This window comes from Crotalus tigris, unplaced genomic scaffold (genome assembly GCF_016545835.1).
Source record: "Crotalus tigris isolate CLP2741 ecotype Arizona unplaced genomic scaffold, ASM1654583v1 scf7180000020104.566533, whole genome shotgun sequence".
NCBI classification, from domain to species: Eukaryota; Metazoa; Chordata; class Lepidosauria; order Squamata; family Viperidae; genus Crotalus; species Crotalus tigris.
The window spans coordinates 486609-512656 of record NW_024097859.1 but is presented as its reverse complement, the minus strand read 5'-3'; the positions used below and the strand labels follow the sequence as shown (position 1 = coordinate 512656).

At 49.9% G+C, this 26048-nt stretch overlaps 1 protein-coding gene across 5 annotated transcripts in view; it reads left to right on the top strand.

Moving 5' to 3' along the window:
- FLOT2 (flotillin 2) overlaps nucleotides 1-26048 on the top strand; it is a 51968-nt gene that overhangs the window by 10180 nt on the left and 15740 nt on the right. Inside the window, exons 2-4 of one of the 5 annotated variants that reach the window (XM_039365517.1) lie at nucleotides 6313-6394; nucleotides 21845-21935; nucleotides 25586-25709. In XM_039365517.1, the coding sequence (XP_039221451.1) occupies nucleotides 6313-6394; nucleotides 21845-21935; nucleotides 25586-25709 (297 nt within the window). Of the gene's footprint in view, nucleotides 1-2057; nucleotides 2194-6312; nucleotides 6395-18702; nucleotides 18794-21844; nucleotides 21936-25585; nucleotides 25710-26048 lie in introns of those variants that run through there. The other 4 variants (XM_039365518.1, XM_039365520.1, XM_039365521.1 and 1 more) reach the window with 4 other exon arrangements.

Below are 26048 nucleotides of genomic sequence, written 5' to 3'. Positions count from 1 at the left end.
ATTCACGTAACTTCCTGCGAGAAAGGTCATAGAATGGGGCAAAGCTTACTTAGCAAATGTCTCACTTAGCAGCATTTTTTTTTTTTTTTTTTGCTCCATTGTGGTTGTAAGTCAAGGATGACTTATATAAAGCTGCCCTTTTGAGGTTATTCTAGGTCCAAAAACTTTCAGGGGTGGTGGTGATGAGGAGGATGAGGATGGGAAAAAAGAAGGAAGGAAAGAAGGAAGGAAGGAAGGAAGGAAGAAAGAAAGAAAGAAAGAAAGAAAGAAAGAAAGAAAGAAAGAAAGAAAGTTGGAAAGAAAGAAAGAAAGAAAGAAAGAAAGAAAGAAAGAAAGAAAGAAAGAAAGAAAGAAAGTAAGTTGGAAGGGATCTGGGAGGTCTTCTAGTCCAACCCCCTACTCAAGCAGGAGACCATTTCAGACAAACGGTTGTCTAATCTCTTCTTAAAAACTTCCAATGATGGAGCACCCACAACTTTCTGGAAGCAAGGAGTTCCACTGGCTAATTGTTCTAACTGTCAGGAACTTTCTCCTTCTAATCATTCAACCGGAATCATGGTGTGGCTTCTTCACGGTTTAAATATTCAAAATATTCTTCAAGGAAGTTCATGCAGCCAAATTACCATTTGGGTTTTCTTGGTATAGGTGTTGTGACATCAGGCGACGCCCTCTGGGGAACTGGTGTGCCCAAACCTCTTCCTGTTTCCGCTTTTTATTTTATTGATCTCCTGAAAAGATTTGCATAGAGGCGCAGCTTCTGGGGCAGGTATAGGTAACCTTGGCTTTTTATGACTGGTGGACTTCAACTCCCAGAATTCCTCAGCCAGCATGAGGGAACTATGGCCACTTCATGACTTCTGGACTTCAATTCCCAGAATTCCTGAGCCAGCATGGGGGAATTATGGCCCCCTTCATGACTGGAGGATTTCAACTCCCAGAATTCCTCAGCCAGCATGGAGGAACTATGGCCACTTCATGACTCGTGGACTTCAACTCCCAGAATTCCTGAGCCAGCATGGGGGAACTATGGCCACTTCATGACTCGTGGACTTCAACTCCCAGAATTCCTGAGCCAGCCATGCTGAGGGGAAAGGGAGGTTTCCAAGCTGAGCCATTGCTGCCTCAGGAATTCTGGGAGTTGAAGTCCACCAGTCATGAAGGGGCCATAGTTCCCCCATGCTGGCTGAGGAATTCTGGGAGTTGAAGTCCATAAGTCATCAAAGGGCCAAGTTGGAAGACCCCATCCTGGCTGCAGAATTCTGAGAGTTGAAGTCCACAAGTAGGGGTCTTCCAACTTGGCCCTTTGATGACTTGTTGTCTTCAACTCCCAGAATCCCTCAGCTAGGCACGCTGGCTGAGGAATTCTGGGAGTCAAAGTCCACAAGCAGAGGTCTTCCAACTCGGCCCTTTGATGACTTGTGGACTTCAACTCCCAGGCGGAGGAATTCTGGGAGTCGAAGTCCACAAGTCATCAAAGGGCCGAGTTGGAAGACCCCTGAGATAACTGATGTTTTTTTTCACTCTGCATCTTGTTGCCAAGACCCCGGTTGTGTAACTAACTGTCTTTGCTATCGTTTCTGGAATGTGTGGACGCTTTGCCAAGGCTGAGCAAACTGGGCGGCCTCTGAGCTAGCTGGCTGGCTGCGTTTCCTGTTGTTGTGTTTCCCAACCTCATTCTTTGCAGAAAGGGTAGTTATTGCAGCCAGAATGAAACGAAGCTTGGTTCATTTAAGGACGGCCTGACGACAGCCAGACCCGCGGCCGTTATAAAAGGACTCGGAAGAAAAGGGCCGGTCGTTTTGCCCTTGGGGGAGGCGTGAACCGGATTCCCCCCCCCCCAGTATGGAAAGCAGCAGCTTTCTGGATCTTCAGCTCCTAAAGCAGGGAGTTGGACGGGGGTCTCCAAATGTGGCCACTTGAAGACTTGCGGACTTCAACTCCCAGAATCCCCCAGCCAGCATAGCATAGTTGAAGTCTACCCATTGGCCAGCTGCCAAGATTGAGAAACACTCCTCCCCCCCCCTTGTCTGCAAAGCTACGAGACAGATAATAAATAAGACAGCCATTTCTGCGTGGGAAGCAGCAGATCGGCTGCTACGGAAGACGCAGCCGAAATTGGGGTGCAGTTGGAAAGTTGCATCCCAGTACAGAGGTGAAACTGGACAGCTGGACAGGCCGGATTGGAGGAAAAAGGTCTGAAGTGTTCTAAGTTGATTTGCTAGCTATTGCAAATCTTGAGGAAAGTTAACAGCAGGGGTCTTCCAACTTGGCCCTTTGATGACTTGTGGACTTCAACTCCCAGAATTCCTCAGCCAGGCACAATTCTGGGAGTTGAAGTCCACAAGTCATCAAAGGGCCAAGTTGGAAGACCCCTGGTTAACAGGTAGTTTTCGACTTATTTATTCAGCCTGAAATTTCTGTCATTAGGTGAAGCAGTTAAGTGACTTGCTCCTCATTTACGACCTTTTGGGGGGGGGTACGGTTAAGTGAATCCTGTGGTTAAGCAAATCCCGCTTCCCCCCCATTGACTTTGCTCATCAGAGGGTTGCAAAAGGGGATCACATGACACACAGACACACACAAACACACACACACAGAGAGAGAGAGAGAGAGAGAGAGAGAGAGAGAGAGGAATCTGCAACCGTCATTTAAAAATACATGCCAGGTGCCCGAATTTTGATCACGTGACCCTGGGCATGCTGCAGTGGCCGTACGTATGAAAAACGGTCATAAATCAATAATAAAGTTGGAAGGGACCTTGGAGGTCATCTAGTCCAACCCCCTGCTCAGGCAGGAAACCCTACACCATTTCGGACAAATGGCTGAAGTCATAAATCACTTTTTTCTGTGCTGTTGTAATTTCAGTCACTAAACAAAGTCGAGGAAGGCAGGAAAATGAAAATAAGCACTCCGTGTGCTGCAGCTGCCAAAAAAGGCCAACACAGTGCTAGGCTGCATGAACAGAGGGATAGAATCAAGATCACCTGAAGTGTTAATGCCACTTTACAAGGTCTTGGTAAGGCCACACGTGGAATACGGCATCCGGTTTTGGTCACCACGATGCAAAAAAGATGCTGAGACTCTAGAAAAAGTGCAGAGAAGAGCAACAAAGAGGATCGGGACTGGAGGCTAAAACATATAAGGAACGGTTGCTAGAATTGGGTATGTCTAGTTTAACGAAGAGAAGGTCTAGTTTAACGAAGAGAAGGACGAGGGGGGACATGATAGCAGCCTTCCAGTATCTCAGTGGCTACCCCAAAGAAGAGGGAGTCAAGCTATTCTCCAAAGTGCCTGAAGGCAGGACAAGAAGCAACGGATGGAAACTCATCAAGGAGAGAAGCAACCTGGAACTAAGGAGGAATGTCCTGACAGTGAGAGCAATTAACCAGTGGAACAACTTGTGGATACTCCATCACTGGACAGTCGCTTGTCTGAAATGGTCTAGTGCAGAGTTCCCCAACCTTTTGGGCACCAGGGACCGGTTCTGTGGAGAGAGGTTTTTCTGTGGAATGATGATGATGATGATGATGATAGTAATAGTAGTAGTAGTAGTAGTAGTAGTAGTAGTAGTAGTAGTAGTAGTAGTAGTAGTAAAGTTGGAAGGGACCTCAGAGGTCGTCTAGTCCAACCCCCTGCTCAGGCAGGAAACCCTACACCATTTTGGACAAAGGGCTGTCCAGTCTCTTCTTAAAAACTTCCAGTGATGGAGCATTCACCACTTCTGGAGGCAAGGAGTTCCACTGGTTAATTGTTCTCACTGTCAGGAAGTTTCTCCTTAGTTCTAGATTGCTTCTCTCCTTGATTAGTTTCCACCCGTTGCTTCTTGTCCTGCCTTCAGGCGCTTTGGAAAATAGCTTAATTCCCTCTTCTTTATGGCAGCCCCTGAGATATTGGAATACTGTTTTTTTTTTTAATTGAAAATTTTTAAATATTTTTACAAAAAGCAAAAAAACAACAACAACAACAAAAACAACCCTCACCCACCCACCCCAACCCTCCCTCTCCATCCCCCCCGATCTTCCCAGAGCTGAGTATAGGCTTAATTAAAATTTTTAAGAATCTTAAAAAAATTGAAAAAATATAAGTCATAAATATATCTAAATACCTTACATAAACAATTTATAAAGTAATTAACAATAAAATATATGTTAAAAAAAGCATACGTATTAAAAGGAAAAAGTACTTAAAAAAAAGATAATAAAAAAGAAAAAAAAGAGAAAGAAGAAAAGATATATAAAAAAAGTGAGATATTGGAATACTGTTATCCTGTCCCCCCTGTCCTTTCTCTTCGTGTATAACTATGACATTCCAATTCTAGCAACCGTTCCTTATATCTTTTAGCCTCTAGTCCTTGTAGCCTTACCAAGGGCCTTGTAAAGGGACTTGGAGAGTGCATGGTTTTGTCTGCTGCCTGCATTGCACGGATGGCGACTTGTTTGTGCAGACAGTTCACTGGCATCTTGTCAAACCAGGACCGGTCCATGCAACGTCGGGCTGGGGACCCCAATACTAGGGTATCTGCTTGAGCAGGGGGTTGGGAACTAGAAGACCTCCCAGTTCCCTTCCACGCCTGGTGTTTCTATTTGAATTGGCACGCACCAAACTGATCTCAGCTGCATTGCCAAGGGACAGGAAGCGGCTGTGGAGCACCATAAGCAGAATCAACGCACCAAAGCTGGTAGGAGTGGGAAGGCTGCTCTCACCTCCGCCCCATGGGAGCTCAGAAGAGAGCACTGGCACCGCCTGGCGGTTACCGAGATCGTGTGGTGGAAGCCCTGGGGGACGGTTTTGTTTTGCACGAAGGTGTTGTGTGTGGTCAGAAGAGAGCTTCTCCTGTGGGAATTCCTCAAAGTCCCGCTTGTGAAAAGAGTGGGTGTTGAGCCCACCCAGAATCCTCAGCCAGCATGTTTTACGGAGGGTGGACTTCAATCCCAGAATCCCCCAACTGGCGGGGCTTAAGATGGGTGGAATTCAACTACAGAGTCCTCAGCCAGTTATGCTTTAAGGAGGTGAACTTTTAACTCCCAGAATCCTCAGCAGCATGCTTAAGGAGCGTGGACTTCAGCTCCCAGAACGCCCCATGCTTGAAGAGGAGTGGACTTCAGCTTCCCAGGATGCAACCAGCACAAGTGGCATGGGGAATTCTGGGAGTTTGGGTCACCCACTAATTTGCACACGAGTGAGAAGTAAGGGATCTTGGGCCTGGCTTGCCTTTGAGAAGAACCCCGCCTTGGTACCAGCTTCTTTGCAACTGTTCTCGGGCAGCCACACTTTCTTGCACCCATCCAATTTAAAAGGTTGCCCCAACTCAGAAAAATGCCAGCAGTTGCAAGCAAGAAGGGGAGAATTCTTCGTTCTTGAGCAGTGGTTCTCAATCTTTTTAATGCCCACGACCAACCCCCCAACGGTCGTAAGTCGAGGACTACTTCAAACCAGTCGTAAGTCGAGACTACTCAACGTGGGTTCAGCCACCGTTTGCCGAAGGACTTACTGCGGGCTCGCAGGGAGAGACAGCCGTGGGGGGAACATTCTATTGGCTTGGAAACCAATAGGAATTAGACTCTATCAAGAGAGTCTATTATATTGGCTTTCAAAAGCAAATAGAATTAACACGGGAGTACACAGAAAAGGAAAAGGGGAGAAAAAATGGCGGGATCTGCGTGTTGGCAACCCCGTGAAATGGTCGTTCGACCCCAAATGGGGTCACCGACCCACAGGTTGAGAAACCACTGATACTTGAGCATCGGGAGAGAAGGAGTCAGATCTGTTGGGGCCAATTACCTATGAGTTCTAGTCCCGCCTTCCTTTAGGCACGAAAGCCAGCTGGGTTTGGACGTCTTTGGGCCAATTGCCAGGAGACGGTGAGTTCTAGTCCCGCATTAGCCATGAAATCTGGCTGGGTGATTCTGGGCCAGTCACCAGGAGTTGGTGAGTTCCAGTCCCGCCTTAGGCATGAAAGCCAGACCAGGTGACTTTGGGCCAATCGCCAGGAGACTGGGAGTTCCAGTCCCGCCTTAGGCATGAAAGCCAGACCAGGTGACTTTGGGCCAATCACCCGGAGATGGTGAGTTCTAGTCCCGACTTAGGCACGAAAGCCAAACTAGGTGTCTTTGGGCCAGTCCCCCCCCCCTCAGCCCAACCCACCTCACAGGGTTGCTATTGTGGGGAAAATAGATGGAAGGAGGAGTATTGTGTGTGTGTGTTTGCCACCTTTTCAAAGTGACTATTTATAAAGGCAGGAGGTGAGTGACTGAGCAAGGGTGGGATTGCCTGCAATGTCATTGCAACGCTTCTTCTCTGTTCTCTGGGCAGGTGGATGTTGCGGTTCCGACCAAAAACACTACATCTACGGTGGCTGGGCCTGGGCCTGGTGGTGCATTTCCGACACACAGAGGTAGGACCCCCCTTCCTGTCTCCGTAGATGTGGCATGCCTTTGTTGTGACTGGGGGGGGGCGGGTGTAGCCCTGTAGTACAGTGTTTCCCAAACTTGACAATTTTAAGGCATGAGGACTTCAACTCCCAGAATTCCACAGCCAGCGTTGCTGGCTGTGGAATTCTGGGAGTTGAAGTCCACATGCCTTAAAATTGTCAAGTTTGGGAAACACTGCTGTAGTACAACCTTGGAAGGTTGCTGCTGCCTCTCGGGCCAGTCCTGAACCTCTGCCCCCCTTGGCTTTCCCCCTTCGCGGGCTGCCTCCAGCTTCACGCGGGGGAGAGGACAGACGGACGGACAGAGCCGTTAATGGGGGGGGGGAAGAGGCAGGACCCTTTCAGAGTCCCCACCAGTTGGGGATCCTCTTATCCTGTAAGGACCCCTCCAGAAATGGGGGGCAGACTAGTTACACAGCCACCGTGCAGACACGGACTCTCTTACCCCTGGGCAGGGGCCAATATTCCAGGACCGAGCCCAGCCGGGTGGTATTTGGGTCACGCGTCCACCCTGTCCATCTGATGAGGAAGGGCTTCCAGGCAGTCTGGGTGCCGGGAACACTCTGGAGGGAGTGTCCACTTCCTGCTTTCTGGGCGGGGGGGGGCGGGGGGAAATGGGAAAAATGTCCCCCCCCCAAGTCACGATTGCCTGCTCCGAAAACAGCACAACTTTAATTGCCGCGTTTGAGGCGCATACAGTTAGTCCTCAGCCTTACGTCATCCCTTAACAACTTTTCAAAGGGACAATATTCCTGGAGAAAGATAACTTAGGGTCGGGTCCTCACATTTCCTGCTTGAGCAGCGGGCTGGACTAGAAGACCTCCCAGGTCCCTTCGGCTCCATACCATTCTAAAGTTAACAATCGCTTGCAGCAGCGCACGACCGAACTCTGGGCATTTTGCAACCGAGGTGTACTTTTATGACGATTGTGGCGGCCTTGGGGTCTTGCGGAGCCGCCATTGGTATCATTCCCCAGCTGGCTTATGGCCGGCAAAATCAATAGGGCGAGCCAGATTCCTTAAGGACGTTGTGATCCTTAAAAACTGCAGTGATTTTCGGAACAGGTTGCGGCAGTAAAGATCGTAAAACGGGACCAGACTCGCTTTTGCCAGGAAATGATGGCGGATGGGGCTGCAAGTTGGGGGCTACCTACAAAGGGACAAAAAACAGACAAAACCTATCAAAAATAGTGCACAAAAAACAAAAACAGAAAACAAAAGTTAAGATAGGCAAGAAAATCGTTAGTGAGCACCTGTCCAGCCTAGATGAGTTCAAATCGCAGGAACAGACGGATTAACCCAGAGTCTCAGGAACTGGCAGATGTGGATATCGGATCCACTGAACTATATTTCAAAGATCCTGGAAACACAGGGGAACTACAGAGGACTGGGAAAAGAGATCTGATGTAGTAAGTTCCCACTCAAAAAATGCAAAAAAAATGGTTCCAGGAAATTACAGACCTATCAGCCTGACCTCAATACCTGGGAAGATCCTGGAAAAGATAATCAAACAACGAATCAACGAACACCTAGAGGCAAACAAAATCATTACTAAAAGCCAACATGGGTTTGTCAAAAATAGATCATGCCAGACAAATCTTATTGCATTCTTGACCAAGTGACAAAATTAGTGGATCAGAGGGATGCTGTGGACATAATTTACTTGGACTTCAGTAAGGCATTTGATAAAGTAGATCACAACCTACTACTTGACAAGATAGAAAAATGTGGGGTATACAGAACCACCACCAGATGGATCCGTAGCTGGCTGACCGGCCGTACTCAGCGAGTGGTCCTCAATGGAACTGCATCTATATGGAGGGAAGTGTGTAGTGGGTGCCCCAGGGCTCTGTTCTGGGCCCAGTACTCTTCAACATCTTCATCAACGATTTGGATGAAGGGATAGATGGGGACCTCATCAAATTTGCAGACGACACCAAGCTGCAGGAATAGCCAACACTCCCGAAGACAGCTTCAGATACTAGAAGGATCTGGACAGACTGAACCTGGGCACTAACCTAACAAAATGAAATTCAATGGTGAAAAAAGCAAGGTTTCTACATTTAGGCAAAAAAAACAACAACAAATGCACAAGTACAGCATAGGTGGCACTTTGCTCAATAGTAGTAACTGTGAGAGGGACCTCGGAGTCCTAGTAGACAATCACCTAAATATGATCCAGCAGTGTGCTGCAGCTGCCAAAAAGGCCAACACAGTGCTAGGCTGCATTAACAGAGGGATAGAATCAAGATCACGTGAAGTATTAATACCACTTTACAAGGCCTTGGCAAGGCCACACTTGGAATACGGCATCCAGTTTTGGTCACCACGATGTAAAAAAGATGTCGAGACTCTAGAAAGAGTACAGAGTAAGAGCGACAAGATTATTATGTGACGGGAGGCTAAACATATAAGTGAACGGTTTTTTGCAGAATTGGGTAGTCTATTTCACGAAGAGAAGGACAAGGGGGGACATGATAGCAGTATCCAATATCTCAGGGGCTCATTAAAGAAGATGGATTTAAGCATTTTCCAAATCACCTGAAGGCAGTACAAGAGCAACGGGGGAAACTCATCAGGAGAGAAGCAACTAGAACTTAAGGAGAAACTTCCTGACAGTGAGAACAATTAAATCAGTGGAACAGCTTGCCTCCAGAAGCAGTAAATGCTCCAACACTGGAAGTTTTTAAGAAGAGACTGGACAGCCATTTGTCCGAAATGGTGTAGGGTTTCCTGCCCGAGCAGGGGGTTGGACTAGATGACCTCCAAGGTCCCTTCCAACTTTACTACTATTACTATTACTATTATTAAAATTATAATCAGATCTGAGGGCCAGTTTTAATCCCACAATGCTTCTCTCCTGGGCTGGCACCGGGGAGCTTGAGATAAGGTCCCAGAATCTCCTAAAGGGGGTCTTGCCGTGAAGAAAACAATTCCTCAGTCCACACGTGGCATCTTCCGTCAGTTTTGCTAGTGAAGCACAAGCTGGATATATCACTTAAATATGAGCCAGCTGTGTGCTGCAGCTGCCAAAAAAGCCAACACAGTGCTAGGCTGCATTAACAGGGAGAGAATCAAGATCACGGGAAGTGTTAATACCACTTTACAAGGCCTTGGTAAGGCCACACTTGGAATACTGCATCCAGTTTTGGTCACCAGGATGTACAAAAGATGTTGAGATTCTGGAAAGAGTGCAGAGAAGAGCAACAAAGATGATTAGGGGACTGGAGGCTAAAACATATAAGGAACGGTTGCTGGATTTGGGTATGTCTAGTTTAACGAAGAGAAGGACGAGGGAGGACAGGATAGCAGCCTTCCAGTGTCTCAGGGGCTGCCCCAAAGAAGAGGGAGTCAAGCTATTCTCCAAACCACCTGAAGGCAGGACAAGAAGCAACGAGTGGAAACTAATCAAGGAGAGAAGCAACCTGGAACTAAGGAGAAACTTCCTGACAGTTGGAGCAATTAACCAGTGGAACTCCTTGCCTCCAGAAGCGGTGAATGCTCCAACACTGGAAGTTTTTAAGAAGAGATTTGACAGCCATTTGTCTGAAATGGTCTAGGGTTTCCTGCCTGAGCAGGGAGTTGGACTAGATGACCTCCAAGATCCCTTCCAACTTTATTATTAACATCCCTGATGGCTGTTCCAATTCTGGTTGTGATAAAAGAGAATATTTGTAGCTGGATGGGTTTCTCGCAGACGTTTCCTGACCCAACTAGAATAGAATAGCTGGAAGGCACCTGGAGGTCTTCTAGTCCAGCCCCCTGCCCAGACTAGGTACCATCGTCAGTGCTATGTTGAAAGGGAAAGGTTTCCCTGTCCAGCCGTGTCCAATTCTGGGGGGGGCAGCGCTCACCCCCCTTTCTTAGCCGAGGAAGCCAGCGTTGTCCGAAGACAACGTCCGTGGTCACGTGGCCCAGCGTAACTCTATGCCACAGTGCCTTCCCACCGAAATGGTACCTATTTATCTACTTGCGTTTGAATGCTTTCAGACTGCTAGCTGGGCAGAAACTGGAGCAAGGAACGGGAGCTTGCCCCATCATGTGGTGCTCGGTCCTGAACCCCCGCTGTCCGCTTCCCAGCTGACAGGCTCAACGTCTTGAACCGCTGAGCCATCAGGCCCTCTTAAGGTTAACATTGTGCTGTGTCAGTGGTTCTCAACCTTTTTAATGCCGTGACCCCCAACCGGTTGTAAGTTGAGGACTATTCAACTGGTCATAAGTCGAGGACTACCCAATTGGTCGTAAGTCGAGGACTTTCCCTGCCTGGGAGCGCTGCGCATGCACGGTGCTGTTCCCTGCACCGGCCGAGTTGTAGCTGGCAAGGGGCAGCAATGGCGCAAGGCGACCACCGGCTGGGCCACCAGCTGGCGCAGCCCAAGGGAGATAAGGCACCCACCGGGCCCCACACGTGCCAGCAACCCTCCCTGCGCCCGCCGGCCTCCCACCTCCCGCCCCTGGCCCTCTTTTCCTTACATTTTTAGTAGTTGCTCAGCAGGGAGGGGTGGAAGCTTCCAGACAGCTCGCCTTCGCTGCAGACAACTTGCAGCACCGTTTGCAGAATGGGACTTTTGGCGGGCTCAGCAGGGCAGAGACAGCCTGGACCATTCCTATTGGCTTTTGAAAGCTAAAGTGGCGCAGCAGTTAGAGTGCAGTACTGCAGGCCACTTTAGCTGACTGTGTTCATCAGGTCAGCGGTTCAAATCTCACCGGCTCAAGGTTGACTCAGCCTTCCATCCTTCCGGGGTAGGTAAAATAAGGACCCAGATTGTTGGGGGCAATGTAAATATATATATACATTGCTTACTGGTGTACACCGCTTAGAGAGTGCTTACACTTAAAGCGGTATATAAGTCTCATAAATAAATAAAATAGAATTAGACTCTATTCAAGAGAATCTATTCTATTGGCTTTCAAAAGCCAATAGAATAAAAGGGAGTAGCACAGCTAAGGAAAAGGGGGAAAAAATGGCGGACTGCGTTGTTTGGCGACCCCCGTGAAATGGTCGTTCGGCCCCAAATGGGGTCCCGACCCACAGGTTGAGAACTGCTGTGCTGTGTTTATAGGGTTAAATAACAGAACGAGGGACCTCGGGGTCTTCTACTCCAGAGGTCACCAACCAACCTTTGTCGGTTGGCAGACCGGAGCAAAAAGGAGGAGGAGAAAGTATTTTACGTGCATGCGCACAGGGCTGCAAGCTCGCGTGCGCCGCAAACGAGGCAAGGCGAGCGCCCGCTGGATACTACCCCTGCCCCATTCTGGCGTGGCACAGGGCCTTGTTTCCGCACCCCGCGGAAACAATTTATGCAACCCGAAGCGTGGCATCCTCTTTTTGCGCCCCGCGGCCGTGGCACTAGCGCAAATGAGCCGTGACTCACAGGTTGGGGACCCCTGTTCTAGTCCAGCCCTCTGCTCAAGCAGGAGACCCTACACCAGTGGTTCTCAACCTTTTTAATGCTGCGACCCCCAACCGGTCGTAAGCCGAGGACTACTCAACCGGTCGTAAGTCGAGGACTACTCACCTGGTGCAGCACCGTTGGCAGACTGGGACTTTTGGCGGGCTCAGCAGGGCAATTCCTATTGGCTTTTGAAAGCCAATAGAATTAGACTCTATTCAAGAGAGTCTATTCTATTGGCTTTCAAAAGCTAATAGAATAAAAGGGAGTAGCACAGCTAAGGAAAAGGGGAGGAAAAATGGCGGACTGCATTGTTTGGCGACCCCCGTGAAATGGTCGTTCGACCCCAAATGGGGTCCCAACCCACAGGTTGAGAACCACTGCCCTACACCATTTCAGACAAATGGCTGTCCATTCTTTTCTTAAAAAGAGTAAAGTAGGGTTAAAAGTACAGAGAGAAAAAGTAGGATTTACAAATGGCAGAGCCTACTCACTCCCAGCACTGATGACCTTAGTTGGGTCACGAAAGGTCTGCAGAAAACCACCCAGCTCAGAGAGTACCCAGGGACCCCACAATTTTGTTTGATTTGGACAGCACCCCAAACTGAACGGCCAAATCAGTCATGGTTGACTGACCACTGCCATCTTTGTCCAGCCCTGGATTGGTAACATCCTCCCTGCCCCTAAGAAAGAGGAAGGAGGCTGGCCCCTGGGGCAGGGGTAGGCAACCTTGGCTCTTTTATGACTGGTGGACTTCAACTCCCAGAATTCCTCAGCCAGCATGGGGGATCTATGGCCCCTTCATGACTCGTGGACTTTAATTCCCAGAATTCCTCAGCCAGCATGGGGGAACTATGGTCCCTTCGTGACTGGTGGACTTCAATTCCCAGAATTCCTCAGCCAGCCTGGCTCAGCTTGGAAAGCTCTCCCTTTTTCCTCAGCATGGCTGGCTCAGGAATTCTGGGAGTTGAAGTCCACGAGTCATAAAAGCCAAGGTTGCCCATCCCTGCCCTCGTGCAAAACAGGTCCAATTTGTTCCCCATGTTTAGCCTCACAACAGCCACCCATTGATAGGAACCCCAAACCAGAAACAGCAAACTCCCCCTCTTCATCTTCTGCACCCCCAAAATGAAGCTCTTTGGATATCAATATGACGGTGATATTTGTAGACCACCCAAGGGAGATCTCCGGCTAAGAAATATGAAATACAGCTGGTCCTCGAACTTACGACCGCAGTTGAGCCCAAAATTTCTACTGCTAAATGAGACAGCTGTTAAGTGAGTCCTGCCCTGTTTTACGACATTTCTCGCCACGGCTGTTAAGCGAATCCCTGCCGTTGTAAAGGTAGTCACACGGTCGTTAAGTGAATCCAATTTACCCCATGGATTTCGCTGGTCAGAAGGTCGCAAAAGGGGATCGTGTGACCCCGGGACACCGTCATAAATACGAGTCAGTTGCCAAGCGTCCAAATTTTGATCATGTGACCCCCGGGGATGCTGCGACGGTCATTAAGCGTGAAAAACAGTCAAAGTCCTTTTAGTGCTCATGTAACTTTGAACAGTCCCTAAACGGTTGTAAGTCAAGGACTACCTGTGGAAATAAATATAAATAAGTAAATAAATCGGCCTCCATTGTTAACACAGGAAGTTTACTTATAATTTCATTTTAGCGAAGTGTAAGAAAACAAATCATACGTCAGGGAAAATACAGTAAGAAAAGGATACGTCGTGGGGATTCAAATAAGCTAAATGCCCGGAGGGATACAAACAATATCCATATATCGATAAAGCATTAATTTGCCTCCGAACATTATTAAATGTAGATCATGTAAAAATCAATTGCTCCATAGTCTCCTTGGTAGTAGAATCTAGACCAGGGGTATCCAGGTTTGGCCCCTTTAAGACTTGTGGACTTCAGTTCCCACAATTCCCCAGCCAGCATGCTTTAAGAGGGATGGACTTCCTTTCCCAGAATCCCCCAGCCAGCATGCTTTAAGAGGGATGGACTTCCTTTCCCAGAATCCCCCAGCCAGCATGCTTTAAGAGCAGTGGACTTCCACTCCCAGAATCCCCCAGCCAGCATGCTTTAAGGGGGGACTTCCACTCCCAGAATCCCCCAGCCAGCATGCTTGAAGAGGGGTGGGCTTCCACTCCCAGAATCCCCCAGCCAGCATGCTTGAAGAGGGGTGGGCTTCCACTCCCAGAATCCCCCAGCCAGCATGCTTGAAGAGGGGTGAGCTTCTGCTCCCAGAATTCCCCAGCCAGTCTGCTTTAAGAGGGGTGGGCTTCATTCCCAGAATCTCCGAACCAGCAGGGCTTAAGGCGGGTGGACTTCAACTACCAGAATCCCCACCTAGCATGGCTGGCTGGGGAATTCTGGGAGTTGAAGGCCACAAGTCTTAAAGGGGCCAAGCTTGGACACCCCTGGTCTATGTATTTATTGTTTATATTCTGCCTTTCTAGACCATCCATCTCCCTCAAAAAGAGAGCAGACACTTGAAAAACCAATATTGTAAAGAACGCATCTCTTGAATCCATTCCTTAAAATCAGGAGTTTATGCTTCTCTTCATCCATGTAAACCAGGGGTCTTCCAACTTGGCCCTTTTAGGACTTGTGGACTTCAACTCCCAGAATTCCTCAGCCAGGCACACGTGGCTGGGAGTCGAAGTCCACAAGTCATAAAAAGGGCTAAGTTGGAAGACTTCTGCTTGTGGACTTCAACTCCCAGAATTCCTCAGCCAGCGTGCCTGGCTGAGGAATTCTGGGAGTTGAAGTCACCCAAGTCATAAAATGGCCGAGTTTGAAGACCCTGAGGTAAAATAATGACCTTTTCTGAGTCCCAGGCTCAACGCAGCCCGATTTCTTCCTAAAATGCAAAAATTCCATATTTTAGGAGTCTTAATTCAACTTCACAGCTGTCTTTTTTTTTAATTACTGCTTCTCCCCCCCCCCCCAAGAGAGCGTTAACTTTTACGCTGTAACTCCAAACCCAAAGGCTGCTATGAGCAGGCATGACCAAACCACGTGAGTTTAAAATCCCCCCCCTCCCCCCAGGTTGTGGCCATGCCGGAAATCTTTTAAAACATCCCAGTAAACATTGGGGGTGAATATGCTTCATTCTCAGAACGTAACAAGTGCATTTTGCATTTATTTATTTATTTATTTTAGAAGCTTGGAGATTGCCCAAATCTGGATACTCCCAATTTCCTCATTCTGGGTTTTTTTGTCTTTGTTTTTTTTTTTGCATTTGCTGATGCTAACTTTCACTTTGTTTTTAACCGCAGAAGTTAAAGTGCCTCAGCTGTGGGGGCCTAGGGAGCAGTTAGTTAGCTTTCTTTGGCTTTTTTTTTTTTTTTTTTTGTCCCACCACACAACCCGTGAGCAACGCTGCTCCTTGGGTTGTAAATGTGTTGCTCTCCAGAGCCAGTAGGGGGCGCTTGGGGCTTCTGATGGGAAGGCTTGCCTTCCGCAGCTCATGAATGGGCCAGCCCAGATGGGAGGCTTCCTTCCTTCCTTCCTTCCTTCCTTCCTTCCTTCCTTCCTTCCTCCCTTCCTTCCTCCCTTCCTCCCTCCCTCCCTCCCTCCCTCCCTCCCTTCCTCCCTTCCTTCCTCCCTCCCTTCCTTCCTTCCTCCCTTCCTTCCTTCCTTCCTTCCTTCCTCCCTTCCTCCCTTCTTTCCTCCCTCCCTTCCTTCCTTCCTTCCTCCCATCCCTTCCTCCCTCCCTCCCTCCCCTGTCCTTTCTCCCTCTCCATTCCTCCACCCTCCCCTTCCACCCTCCCTCTATCCTTTTTTTCTCTCCCTCCCTCTCCTTTTTCCCTCACTCCTTTCCTTCCTTCCTTCCTTCCTTCCTTCTTCCCTCCCTCCCTCCTTCCTCTGTCCTTTCTCCCTCTCCATTCCTTCCACCCTCCCTCTGTCCTTTCTCTCCCTCCCTCTCCTTTTTCCCTCCTTTCCTTCCTTCCTTCCTTCTTCCCTCCCTCCTTCCTCTGTCCTTTCTCCCTCCCTCTCCTTTCCTCTTTTTCCTTCCTTCTTTCCTTCCTCCCTCTCTCTCTCTCCCATCCCTTCCTCCCTCCCTCCCTCCCCTGTCCTTTCTCCCTCTCCATTCCTCCTCCCCTCCCCTCCCACCCTCCCTCTGTCCTTTCTTTCTCTCCCTCCCTCTCCTTTTTTCCCTCTCTCCTTTCCTTCCTTCTTCCCTCCCTCCCTCCTTCCTCTGTCCTTCCTCCCTCCCTCTCCTTTCCTCTTTTTCCTTTCCTTCCTTCCTCCCTCTCTCTCTCCCATCCCTTCCTTCCTCCCTCTCCCCTGCATCCCTCCCACCCTCCCTTTCCTCCCTCCCTCCTCTGTCCTTCCTCTCCCTCCCTCTCCTTTTCCCCTCCCTCCCTCTGTCCTCCCTCCCTCCTTCCTTCCTTCCTTCCTTCCTTCCTTCTTCCCCTCCCTCCCTCGCTAGGTGTCTTCTGTGCAGCCTCTAATACCCTCTTTTTTGTGTCGGTGCTGTTCTTTTTGCTGTGTGAGGCACCCTGGGAGGGGGGGGGAGGCTTTGCAGCACAGGATGGTGTTGGGGGGAGTGGCTGGGGGGTGGGCTCTCCTCCCCCTTCTGCTTGTACTAACACAGAAAAAGACGAGGCTCTGGGTTTACCTGGGGAGGTCCCAAAGACCGTTGGGGAGGGGAAGTCCTCCTCCTGGCGGGGGGGGGGGAGAAGCTGGGCTGGGGGGTGGCCCTGAAAGCCCCCTTCGAAATTTGTAGGGCCCCCCTTTGCAAGTCCCCAAAGTCGGCACCAGGTCCTCATTTGGAAAACTTTCGGAGTGCGGGGTGGGCCGGCTCTTACTCTGAAGCAGCCCCCACCAGGCCCCCTTTTACAGGGGGACAGCAGATCCCCCCCCTTCTTTCCCCCTTCCCTTCCTGCTCTGGGGAAACCGGGGCAGAAGAAGGAGCCCCGCACAGATTTTTCCCCTCTCCTCTGCCTGGGAAAGGGGGGGAAGCAGGAAGGGAAAGGGGGGGGGATTGACAGGACTGTCTCCCCTTCAGCCGGCAGGGCTGCTTCAAGTTGGCCTGGAGCCCCCCTCCCCCCCTGGTGTTGGCATCCGGCCTCTGCCTCTGCCAGGAGTGGAGAGAGATGGAGGGAGGGGCTGGGGGGTCTCCCATGGCCCTTCCTTCCTTCCTTCCCGGCCATCCTCCATGGAAGAGAGGCCACTGGCCCGGCTTGCGCTGTTGCAGGCCGTCCGGTGAAAGCAGACACAATTAATGGGAACCCAAAGGTGCTTTTTTCAGGACGCAACCGGACTTTCTTGTTCTTTGAAGACATTTCGCTTCTCATCCCAGAAGCTTCTTTGGCTCTGACTGGAGGGTGGGGAACTAAGCTACTCTCCAAAGTGCCTGAAGGCAGGACAAGAAGCAACGGGTGGAAACTAATCAAGGAGAGAAGCAACCTAGAACTAAGGAAAAACTTCCTGACAGTGAGAACAATTAATCAGTGGAACTCCTTGCCTCCAGAAGCGGTAAATGCTCCAACAGTGGAGGTTTTTAAGAAGAGACTGGACAGCCATCTATCCAAAATGGAACAGGGTTTCCTGCCTGAGCAGGGGGTTGGACTAGATGACCTCCAAGGTCCCTTCCAACTTTTTATTATTATTATTATTATTATTATTATTATTATTATTATTATTATTATTATTATTATTATTTACTTCTGGTGGCAAGTCATTCCACTGATCCATTGTTCCAGTTGTCAGGAAATTCCTCCTTAGTTCTGGGTTGCTTCTCTCCTTCATGAGTTTGGATCCATCTGTTGCCACCCATTCCATCAGAGTGGGGGGGGGGGGTGCCACAGACAGAGAAGATGCCTGGAAAGAGAAATCAAGGCAGGATCTGTCTCAGGCAGTCTCTGGAGAAAAGGTGGCCCTGGAGTGCTCCCACCAAGGGGTCAGGTCCTATCAGGACTTTCTGCACCCCAATACATCCCCCCCTCTTGGGTGTAGGACCCCAAGAGGGGGTGATCCATCTGCCTAGACCAGGGGTAGGCAACCTGGGCTCTTTTATGACTCGTGGACTTCAACTCCCAGAATTCCTGAGCCAGCATGTGGGAACTATGCCCCCCTTTATGACTGGTGGACTTCAACTCCCAGAATTCCTGAGCCAGCCGTGCTGAGGGGAAAGGGAGAGGTTTCCGAGCTGAGCCATGCTGGCTCAGGAATTCTGGGAGTTGAAGTCCACGAGTCATGAAGGGGCCAAAGTTTCCCCCATGCTGTCTCAGGAATTCTGGGAGTTGGTCCACAACTCATGAAGGGGCCATAATTCCCCCATGCTGGCTCAGGAATTCTGGGAGTTGAAGTCCACGAGTCATGAAGTTGCCAAGGTTGAGGACCCCTGATATAGAGCAGGGGTGGGGAATCTTGGCTCTTTTATGACTTGCGAACTTCAACTCCCAGAATTCCTGAGCCAGCATGGGGGAACTATGGCCCCCTCCGTGACTTGCAGATTTCAACTCCCAAAATTCCTCAGCCAGCGTTGGGAATTTGGCCCCTTCGTGACTGGTGGACTTCAACTCCCAGAATTCCTGAGCCTCCCTTTCCCCTCAGCATGGCTGGCTCAGGAATTCTGGGAGTTGAAGTCCACCAGTCATAAAAGAGCCAAGGCGGCCTACCCCTGGCCTGGACCCTGCTGGAAAAGGCTGATCTCCCCTGCCTATCGGAGCACACCGCCCCCCCCCCCACATACACACGCAAAGCCAAGCTTCCTGCCCTCAATGACGCCCGCTTCCCCCCCTCTCCCCCCCCACCCCTCCACAGACACACAAAGCCCCGTCTTTTCTTTCGGCCAGGGGCTTCTGTTGCTATCTGGTAACCGCCTTGTGTGTTTGGTGTCCCACCCTTATTTATCGCTGCTCAGACTGTCTTTGGAAGTCATGACCATCCTATGTCGCTGTGAGAATATTGAGACGTCGGAGGGGGTGCCACTGTACGTAACGGGGGTCGCTCAGGTAATAACCGTCCCGCTTTCACACGTCTGCCTAACCCTTCTCCGTCTTGCCTCCTCCTGTCCTACGCAGCACAGCAGCACAGCAGCAGCAGCAAAGCAGACCAGGACCCCCTCCTGGCACCCACTCCTCTTTCTCTCTTTCTCCTTGGCTCCCCCCCCCCCTTCTCTCTCTGGCTCTGGCTACCTGCTCGTGCCCTCCATGGTAATCCAGAGGGGCGCATGGGGAACGCTCCCTGGCACTCGCTCACCCTGGACGGCGCTTTGCAAACTTTACACAGCACCACCCGGCCGAGGGGGTCAAGGAAGCGTCTGGGGGGGGGCAGCTGAGCACCTGGGCAAACCGTCCCACCCCGTGCTAGCTCTCTTTTGGCCAAGGAGACCCCCGTCCACCTGGGGCAGGGGTGGGCCATTAATTGTCCCTGAGAAGCTGGGATTGTTGTGAAGAGAGCGGAATCAACAGGGCTGTGAGGTTGCGCCCGGACATATATGTACCTTGCCCCCCCCCCAAAAAAGGGGAAAAAAAGATACAGGTAGTCCACAAACGAGCCCAAAACCTCCGTGGCTAAGTGAGACGGTCATTAAATGAGTCTTGCCCCATTGAACGACCCCGTTTTTGGTCACATTTCTTAAGTTGTGAAGTTAGTGACACGGTTGTGGAGAGAATCCAACTTCCCCCAGTGGCTTTACTGGTCAGAATGCCAAAGAAGAATCGTGTGACCCGGGGGCGGGGGGACGCTGCGACCGTCGTAAATACGAGTTGGTTGCCCAGCATCTGAATTTCGATCACATGACCACACGGGGATGCTGCAGTGATGAAAAAAAAGGTCACCAGTCCCTTTTTTCCATTGTGACTTCGGTCATTAAGTGAACTGTCGCTAGTCGAGGACGTATAGAAATTGGACCAAAAAAAAAATTGTTTTCAAAATAAAACCGATCCATGCGGGCCAAATAGGGAGAGCCAGAGGGCCAGATGTGGCCTGGGGTCTGTAAAAACACCCAGGTCTGACCTGGGACATCCTGCTTTTAAAAAAAAAAAAAAAGGCCCTCCTCAAAAAACAAGTTAAGCTTCAAATCCATTATTGCCATCCTCTGGACAATTTAACCATATAACCCTGCTTTAGTCTGAGGATAGGATAGGATAGAATAGAAATAGAAATAGAAATAATAGAAATAGAAATAATAGAAATAGGAATAAAATAGGAATAGAATAGACCAGCGGTTCTCAGGGTCGAACGACCATTTCACGGGGGTCGCCAAACAACGCAGTCCGCCATTTTTTTCCCCTTTTCCTTAGCTGTGCTACTCCCTTTTATTCTATTGGCTTTTGAAAGCCAATAGAATAGACTCTCTTGAATAGAGTCTAATTCTATTGGCTTTCCAAAGCCAATAGGAATTGTCCAGGCTGTCTCTGCCCTGCTGAGCCCGCCAAAAGTCCCAGTCTGCAAACGGTGCTGCACCCGTTGAGTAGTCCTCGACTTACGACCGGTTGAGTAGTCCTCGACTTACGACCGGTTGGGGGTCGTGGCATTAAAAAGGTTGAGAATCACTGGAATAGAATGAATAGAATAAGGAATAGAATAGGAATAGAATAGAACAGAACAGAATAGAGAATGGATAGAATAGAATAGAATAGAATAGAATAGAATAGAATAGAATAGAATAGAATAGAATAGAATAGAATAGAATAGAATATGGAAAGAATAGAATAGAATAGAATATGGAAAGAATAGAATATGAAAAGAATAGAATAGAATAGAATAGAATAGAATAGAATAGAATAGAATAGAATAGAATAGAATATGGAATAGAATAGAATAGAATAGAATAACAACATAGAACAGAACAGAATAGAGAATGAATAGAATAGAATAGGAATAGAATAGAATATGGAAAGAACAGAATATGGAAAGAATAGAATATGAATAGAATATGGAATAGAATAGAATAGAATAGAATAGAATAGAATAGAATAGAATAGAATAGAATAGGAACCTTGGAGGTCATCTAGTCCAGCCCCCTGCTCAAGCAGGAGAACCTAGACCCTCTCAGACAAGGGGCTGTCCAGTCTCTTCTTAAAAGCCTCTAGTGATGGAGCGCCCAGGATTTCTGAAAGCAAACGCTCAGGGGAAGGATTGGAGGGCCATCAATGTAGGGCAGCCCCTTCCCTAGAGGAAACCAGGGTTTGTTTTGGTGTCGAGACAAAAAGCAGCCCCCTCTGAAGCAGTCTCTGCCACTGGTCAGTTCTGAAGACCAGCCGAGCCCAAATCCCTGAAGAAGGAGATAATAGGCTTGACGTTGCCATCCCTCTGCCCTTCGCTTGACCGTTGGTTAAGGCCAAGCTTCTCCAAACGGGCCAGGTGAAGTTAGGTGGACTTCAGCTCCCAGAGTTCCCCAGGAACCCCCACACACACACTTTAGGGAATTCTGGGAGTTGAAGTCCATACTCTTGACAGTTGCTGAGGATGAAAAACGATAAAAGACCCTCGGGGCGAATAAAACAAAAGAACCCAGTATCAGACCGCAGACCCTCTTACAGGCACATTCACACAATAGCTTGTCAGGCTATTACTATCTTTATTTTTTTTAAAAGGGGGGGGGTCCTCCTTAATTTTCAAGACCAGGGAAGGGTGCCGTCCTGCGGATCTTGGACTCCAGGGCTGAAGCTAGCCAGGAACTCTCGCCGTCTTTGGGGCTGTCCATCCTTCAGCCTCGGGACCTCTGGCCATCTCTCTCGGGGGGGGGGCTTGGCAGAGAGGGGAGAACATGCTGTGGGGCCCCCCAGTCAGACTTTCCTGCGCCCCCCTCCCTTCCCAGCAGCATCTCACCCCTGCGTTGGGCAGAAAGCTGCTCTCCCACTCCCCTTTTGAGGGGGGAGAGGCTGAAGGAAACAGTCCGGTCACACACACACACACACACACACAAAAATGCAGGGAAGTGTATAGCCTCCACGTTACCTTGGAGCCTCGCAGCAGGTGTCCCCCCCCAGCGAAGAAGGGGAGAGCCGGGCCAGCCAGCTGGAAACGCGCCGCCAATATTTTACGTCTCTTGGCAGGATTTCACTAGAGATAATGACGTTACAGCCCAGGTGTGAGGACGTAGAGACGGCGGAGGGGGTAGCTTTAACTGTCACAGGTGTGGCCCAGGTACAGTACCTCCAGCGCCTCTTTCCAGGAATGCATGTGTCTGGTCTGTCTTTTTTTCCGGCTGGCCGGGAGGCTGACGCTCACCCAGACGGAGGGGGCCTCTCTCTCTCTCGCCAAAGCTGGGTATGGGGCTTCTTCACTCCCCCCCCCCACCCCGCCACCGGCCCACACTCCGCACAGCGGCCACCTTTCGGGTGGGAAGCCTGGCTGCTGCTGCTGCTTCTTCTGACGTGGTCGCTAAACGGGTGCTTCCGTCCTCCAGCCGTCGCGGAGGGCCTGGCGGGGAATCGACGTCACCGGATTTCGAGACGGGTCCCACCGGTGTCTGTCTGGAGGTTCTCCTCCTCTACTCCGGTTTTCCGTTTGGTGTTTCCCGGCGTTTGGGTCAGGATGAGGACAGATCCGACGCCGGGAGCTCTTTGTCAGCAATGCTGCTGGGGGCGGTATCTATTTTGTACCGGTAGGAGAACATCTTTGTGGCTCAGGGTGGAAATGGGGGGGGGGGTTCCTTGGTGCTCCCTGAGCTTGGCGGGTTTCTTGAAGACGTTTCATGACCCAACTAGGGAATGTCAACAGTGCTAGAAGGGAATGTTTTCATTTTATGGAGAGGAACACACACACACACAGCCTTCTAGCACTGATGGGGTTCCCTGGTTGGGTCATGAAACGTCTGCAAGGAAACCATCCAGCTCAGAGAGCACCAAGGACATCACAGTTTCTTCTTCTTCTTCTTCTTCTTCTTCTTCTTCTTCTTCTTCTTCTTCTTCTTCTTCTTCTTCTTCTTCTTCTTCTTCTTCTTCTTCTTCTTCCTCCTCCTCCTCCTCCTCCTCCTCCTCCTCCTCCTCCTCCTCGTTCCCCCCACTTCTAACACTGATGATGTTCCCTGGTTGGGTCATGAAACATCTGCAAGGAAAACCATCCAGCTCAGAGAGCACCAAGGACCCCACAATCCTCCTTCTCCTTCCTCTCCTCTTCCTCCTCCTCATTCCCCCCACTTCTAGCATTAATGATATTCCCTAGTTGGGTGATGAAACGTCTGCAAGGAGAACCACCCAGCTCAGAGAGCACCCAGGACCCCACAATTCTCCTCCCCCCCGTCCTCCTCCTCCCTTCTAGCACTGATGATGTTCCCTGGTTGGGTCATGAAACATCTGCAAGGAAAACCATCCAGCTCAGAGAGCACCAAGGACCCCACAATCCTCCTTCTCCTTCCTCTCCTCTTCCTCCTCCTCCTCTCTGCATTCTCCCCACTTCTAGCCCTGGTGATGTTCCCTAGTTGGGTCATGAAACGTCTGCAAGGAGAACCACCCAGCTCAGAGAGCACCCAGGACCCCACAGTCCTCCTCCTTCACTGATGATGTTAACTAGTTGGGTGATGAAACATCTGCAAGGAGATCCACCCAGTCTTCACCCCTGAGCTACAAATATTCTCTCCAAACCACTTGTGTACATCTACAGAGGGCAAACCTCACTCCCTTCCAGCGCTGATGACATTACCTAGTTGGGTGATGAAAGGTGTGCAACGAAGCTCAAGAGGGCACCACGGACCCCGACTGTTTCCAGGTATCCAGGTGGTCCTCGAGCTTACGACCACAGAATTCAAGTCGCTAAGCACGTCGTTTAGGGAGCCACGGCTGATTTTGCCACCTTTTTCGGCCACGGTTGTTAAGGCCATCCGTGTGGTTGTGAAGGGCGTTGTGCAGCCACTAAGCATTTGTCCAGAATGATCTAGGACAAGGGTCTCCAACCTTGGGCCGCTTTTAAGCGTTGTGGACCTCAACTCCCAGAATTCCCCAGCCAGCTTAGCTGGCTGGGGAATTCTGGGAGTTGAGGTCCACAACGCTTAAAAGCGGCCCAAGGTTGGAAACCCCTGATGTATAAGGTCTCCTGCCACCCGCAGGGGGTTAGACTAGACAACCTCCCGGGTCCCTTCCAGCCCTACAATTCCGTGTTCTAAATCCAGCTTTGGATTTGGCTTGTTGGGAAGCCACAAATTTCAGCCACACTTTCCCAACAGGCTGCCATCCTTTTAAGTGTTCGCCGAATGCCCCAATTTGGATCACGTGACCCTGGGGACTGCTGCAACCGTCGTAAGTCACTTTCCCCCCCCCCAGTGCCAACGGTCACTAAACAAATGGTCGTAAGTTGAGGACTGCCTGCTTTTGGGACATTTTTTTTTTAAAAACAACAACAAGCCAGATGAAAATAAAAGTAAGCAAGCTAAGTGGGGGAGGGGAACCCTGTAAAAATCAAGAGGGGCTTCAGAATTTAGGTGTGTGTTTGCTTTCCGTGGCTTCCCATCTCCGTCAAAAAGTTGAGTAGAATCCTAGGGCTGGGCGGGACTTTAAGAGGTCATCTAGCCCAACCCCCTCCCATTGACCTGCTCCGCCCTCTTTCCCTCCCCCAGACCCATTTACTGACCTTTCTTCCTTGTGCAGTTTTAACAGAGCCTGTCTGCTGGATTCCTTCCCTTGCCGGGATCCCAAAATACACTTAGGATCGCAAGGGAGCCCAAAACTCCTGTTACTAAGCGAAACAGACGTTAAGCCCGTTTTGCTCCGTTTTACGACCTTTCTCGCCACTGTTGCTAAGCGAATCACTGCCATTCTTACCGTTGTTAAGTGAATCTGACTCCCCACCCCCCACCGCGCTGACTTCGCTTGCCAGGAGGTCGCAAAAGGAGGTTCACAGCCCCGGGACACTGTGACCGTCATAAATGTGAGTCAGGGGCCAAGGGTCTGAGTTTCAATCACGTGATCCTGGCCGTTCTGCACTGCTCGTAAGTGTGAAAAAACGGTTCTAGGTCCCTTTTTTTCCAGTGCCGAACGGTCACTAAAGCAACCGTTGTAAGTCGAGGACAATCTCTTTCTACCTTTTGGCTGTGTTTGCACCCACAGCAAGATAATCTGGGGGTCCTGAAAGGGGGGGCTGGGTGGGGAAGGGGGACAGTGGGGGCTACGGAGGAAGAGAGGTATAAAAAGAGGCTGGCCATAGAATTTGGTGCTGGTTGCTGCCTGGTCCAGTTCGGCGTTTCTCAATCTTGCCCACTTGGAGACAGGTGGACTTCAACGCCCAGAATCCCCCAGCTCACAGGAAATCGGGAAGCCAGCCAGCTGGAGCATTGTGGGAGTTCAAGTGCCCAAAGAAACACAGATTTAACATCTGTATCAGGCCACGAGCCGGCGGGGGGGGGGGTTATAGAACAACCCTCAATTCAAATAGCTGTGCTGGCTGGGGAATTCTGGGAGTTGAAGTCCACCAACCTTGAAAGTTAACCTTAAGGTCGAAAAATACTTGTCTAATTAACTGGAAGCGTCACCTGTTGTGCCTGGATGGGGGCCCAGGGACCCTTTTGAAGGTGGAGACCCCGTGAACCTAGCAGCATTCAAGATTTGGGGAGGTTTAACCCGAGTCGACCATTTTCGTGTCTACGCCGGAGGTCAGCCGTTTCTCCTTGGGTTGATCTGTCCCCCGTACGGGAGGCTCTTCAAAGCAGGGAGGGGGGTGGCTCGGGGGGTTCCCTCTGGTGTGGCCCATCTTTAGGGACCCAGCCCAACCGAGCCGGGGCGATCCTAGAAGCCAAGCGAGTGGCCAGCTCTCCTTGGTCTTCTGCGGACTCTCCCACCATGCTGCCTCCCTTTGCCTCGCAGGTGAAGATCATGACCGAGAAGGAACTCCTGGCGGTCGCTTGCGAGCAGTTTTTGGGGAAGAACGTCCAGGACATCAAGAACGTGGTCCTGCAGACCCTGGAGGGACACCTTCGCTCCATCCTGGGTGCGTATCGGCCGGGGGGAAGGCGGCCTACGAGGGTCACAAAGAAATAGAGAATAGAATAGAATAGAATAGAATAGAATAGAATAGAATACAGAATACAGAATATAGAATATAGAATATAGAATAGAATATAGAACAGAATAGAATAGAATATATGGAATGGAATAGAGTAGAGTAGAGTAGAATAGAATAGAATAGAATAGAATAGAATAGAATAGAATAGAATAGAATAGAATAGAATAGAATAGAATAGAATAGAATAGAATAGAACAGAACAGAACAGAATAGAATTAAAATAAGGAGTAGAATAGAATAGAATAGGAAAATAGAATAGAATAG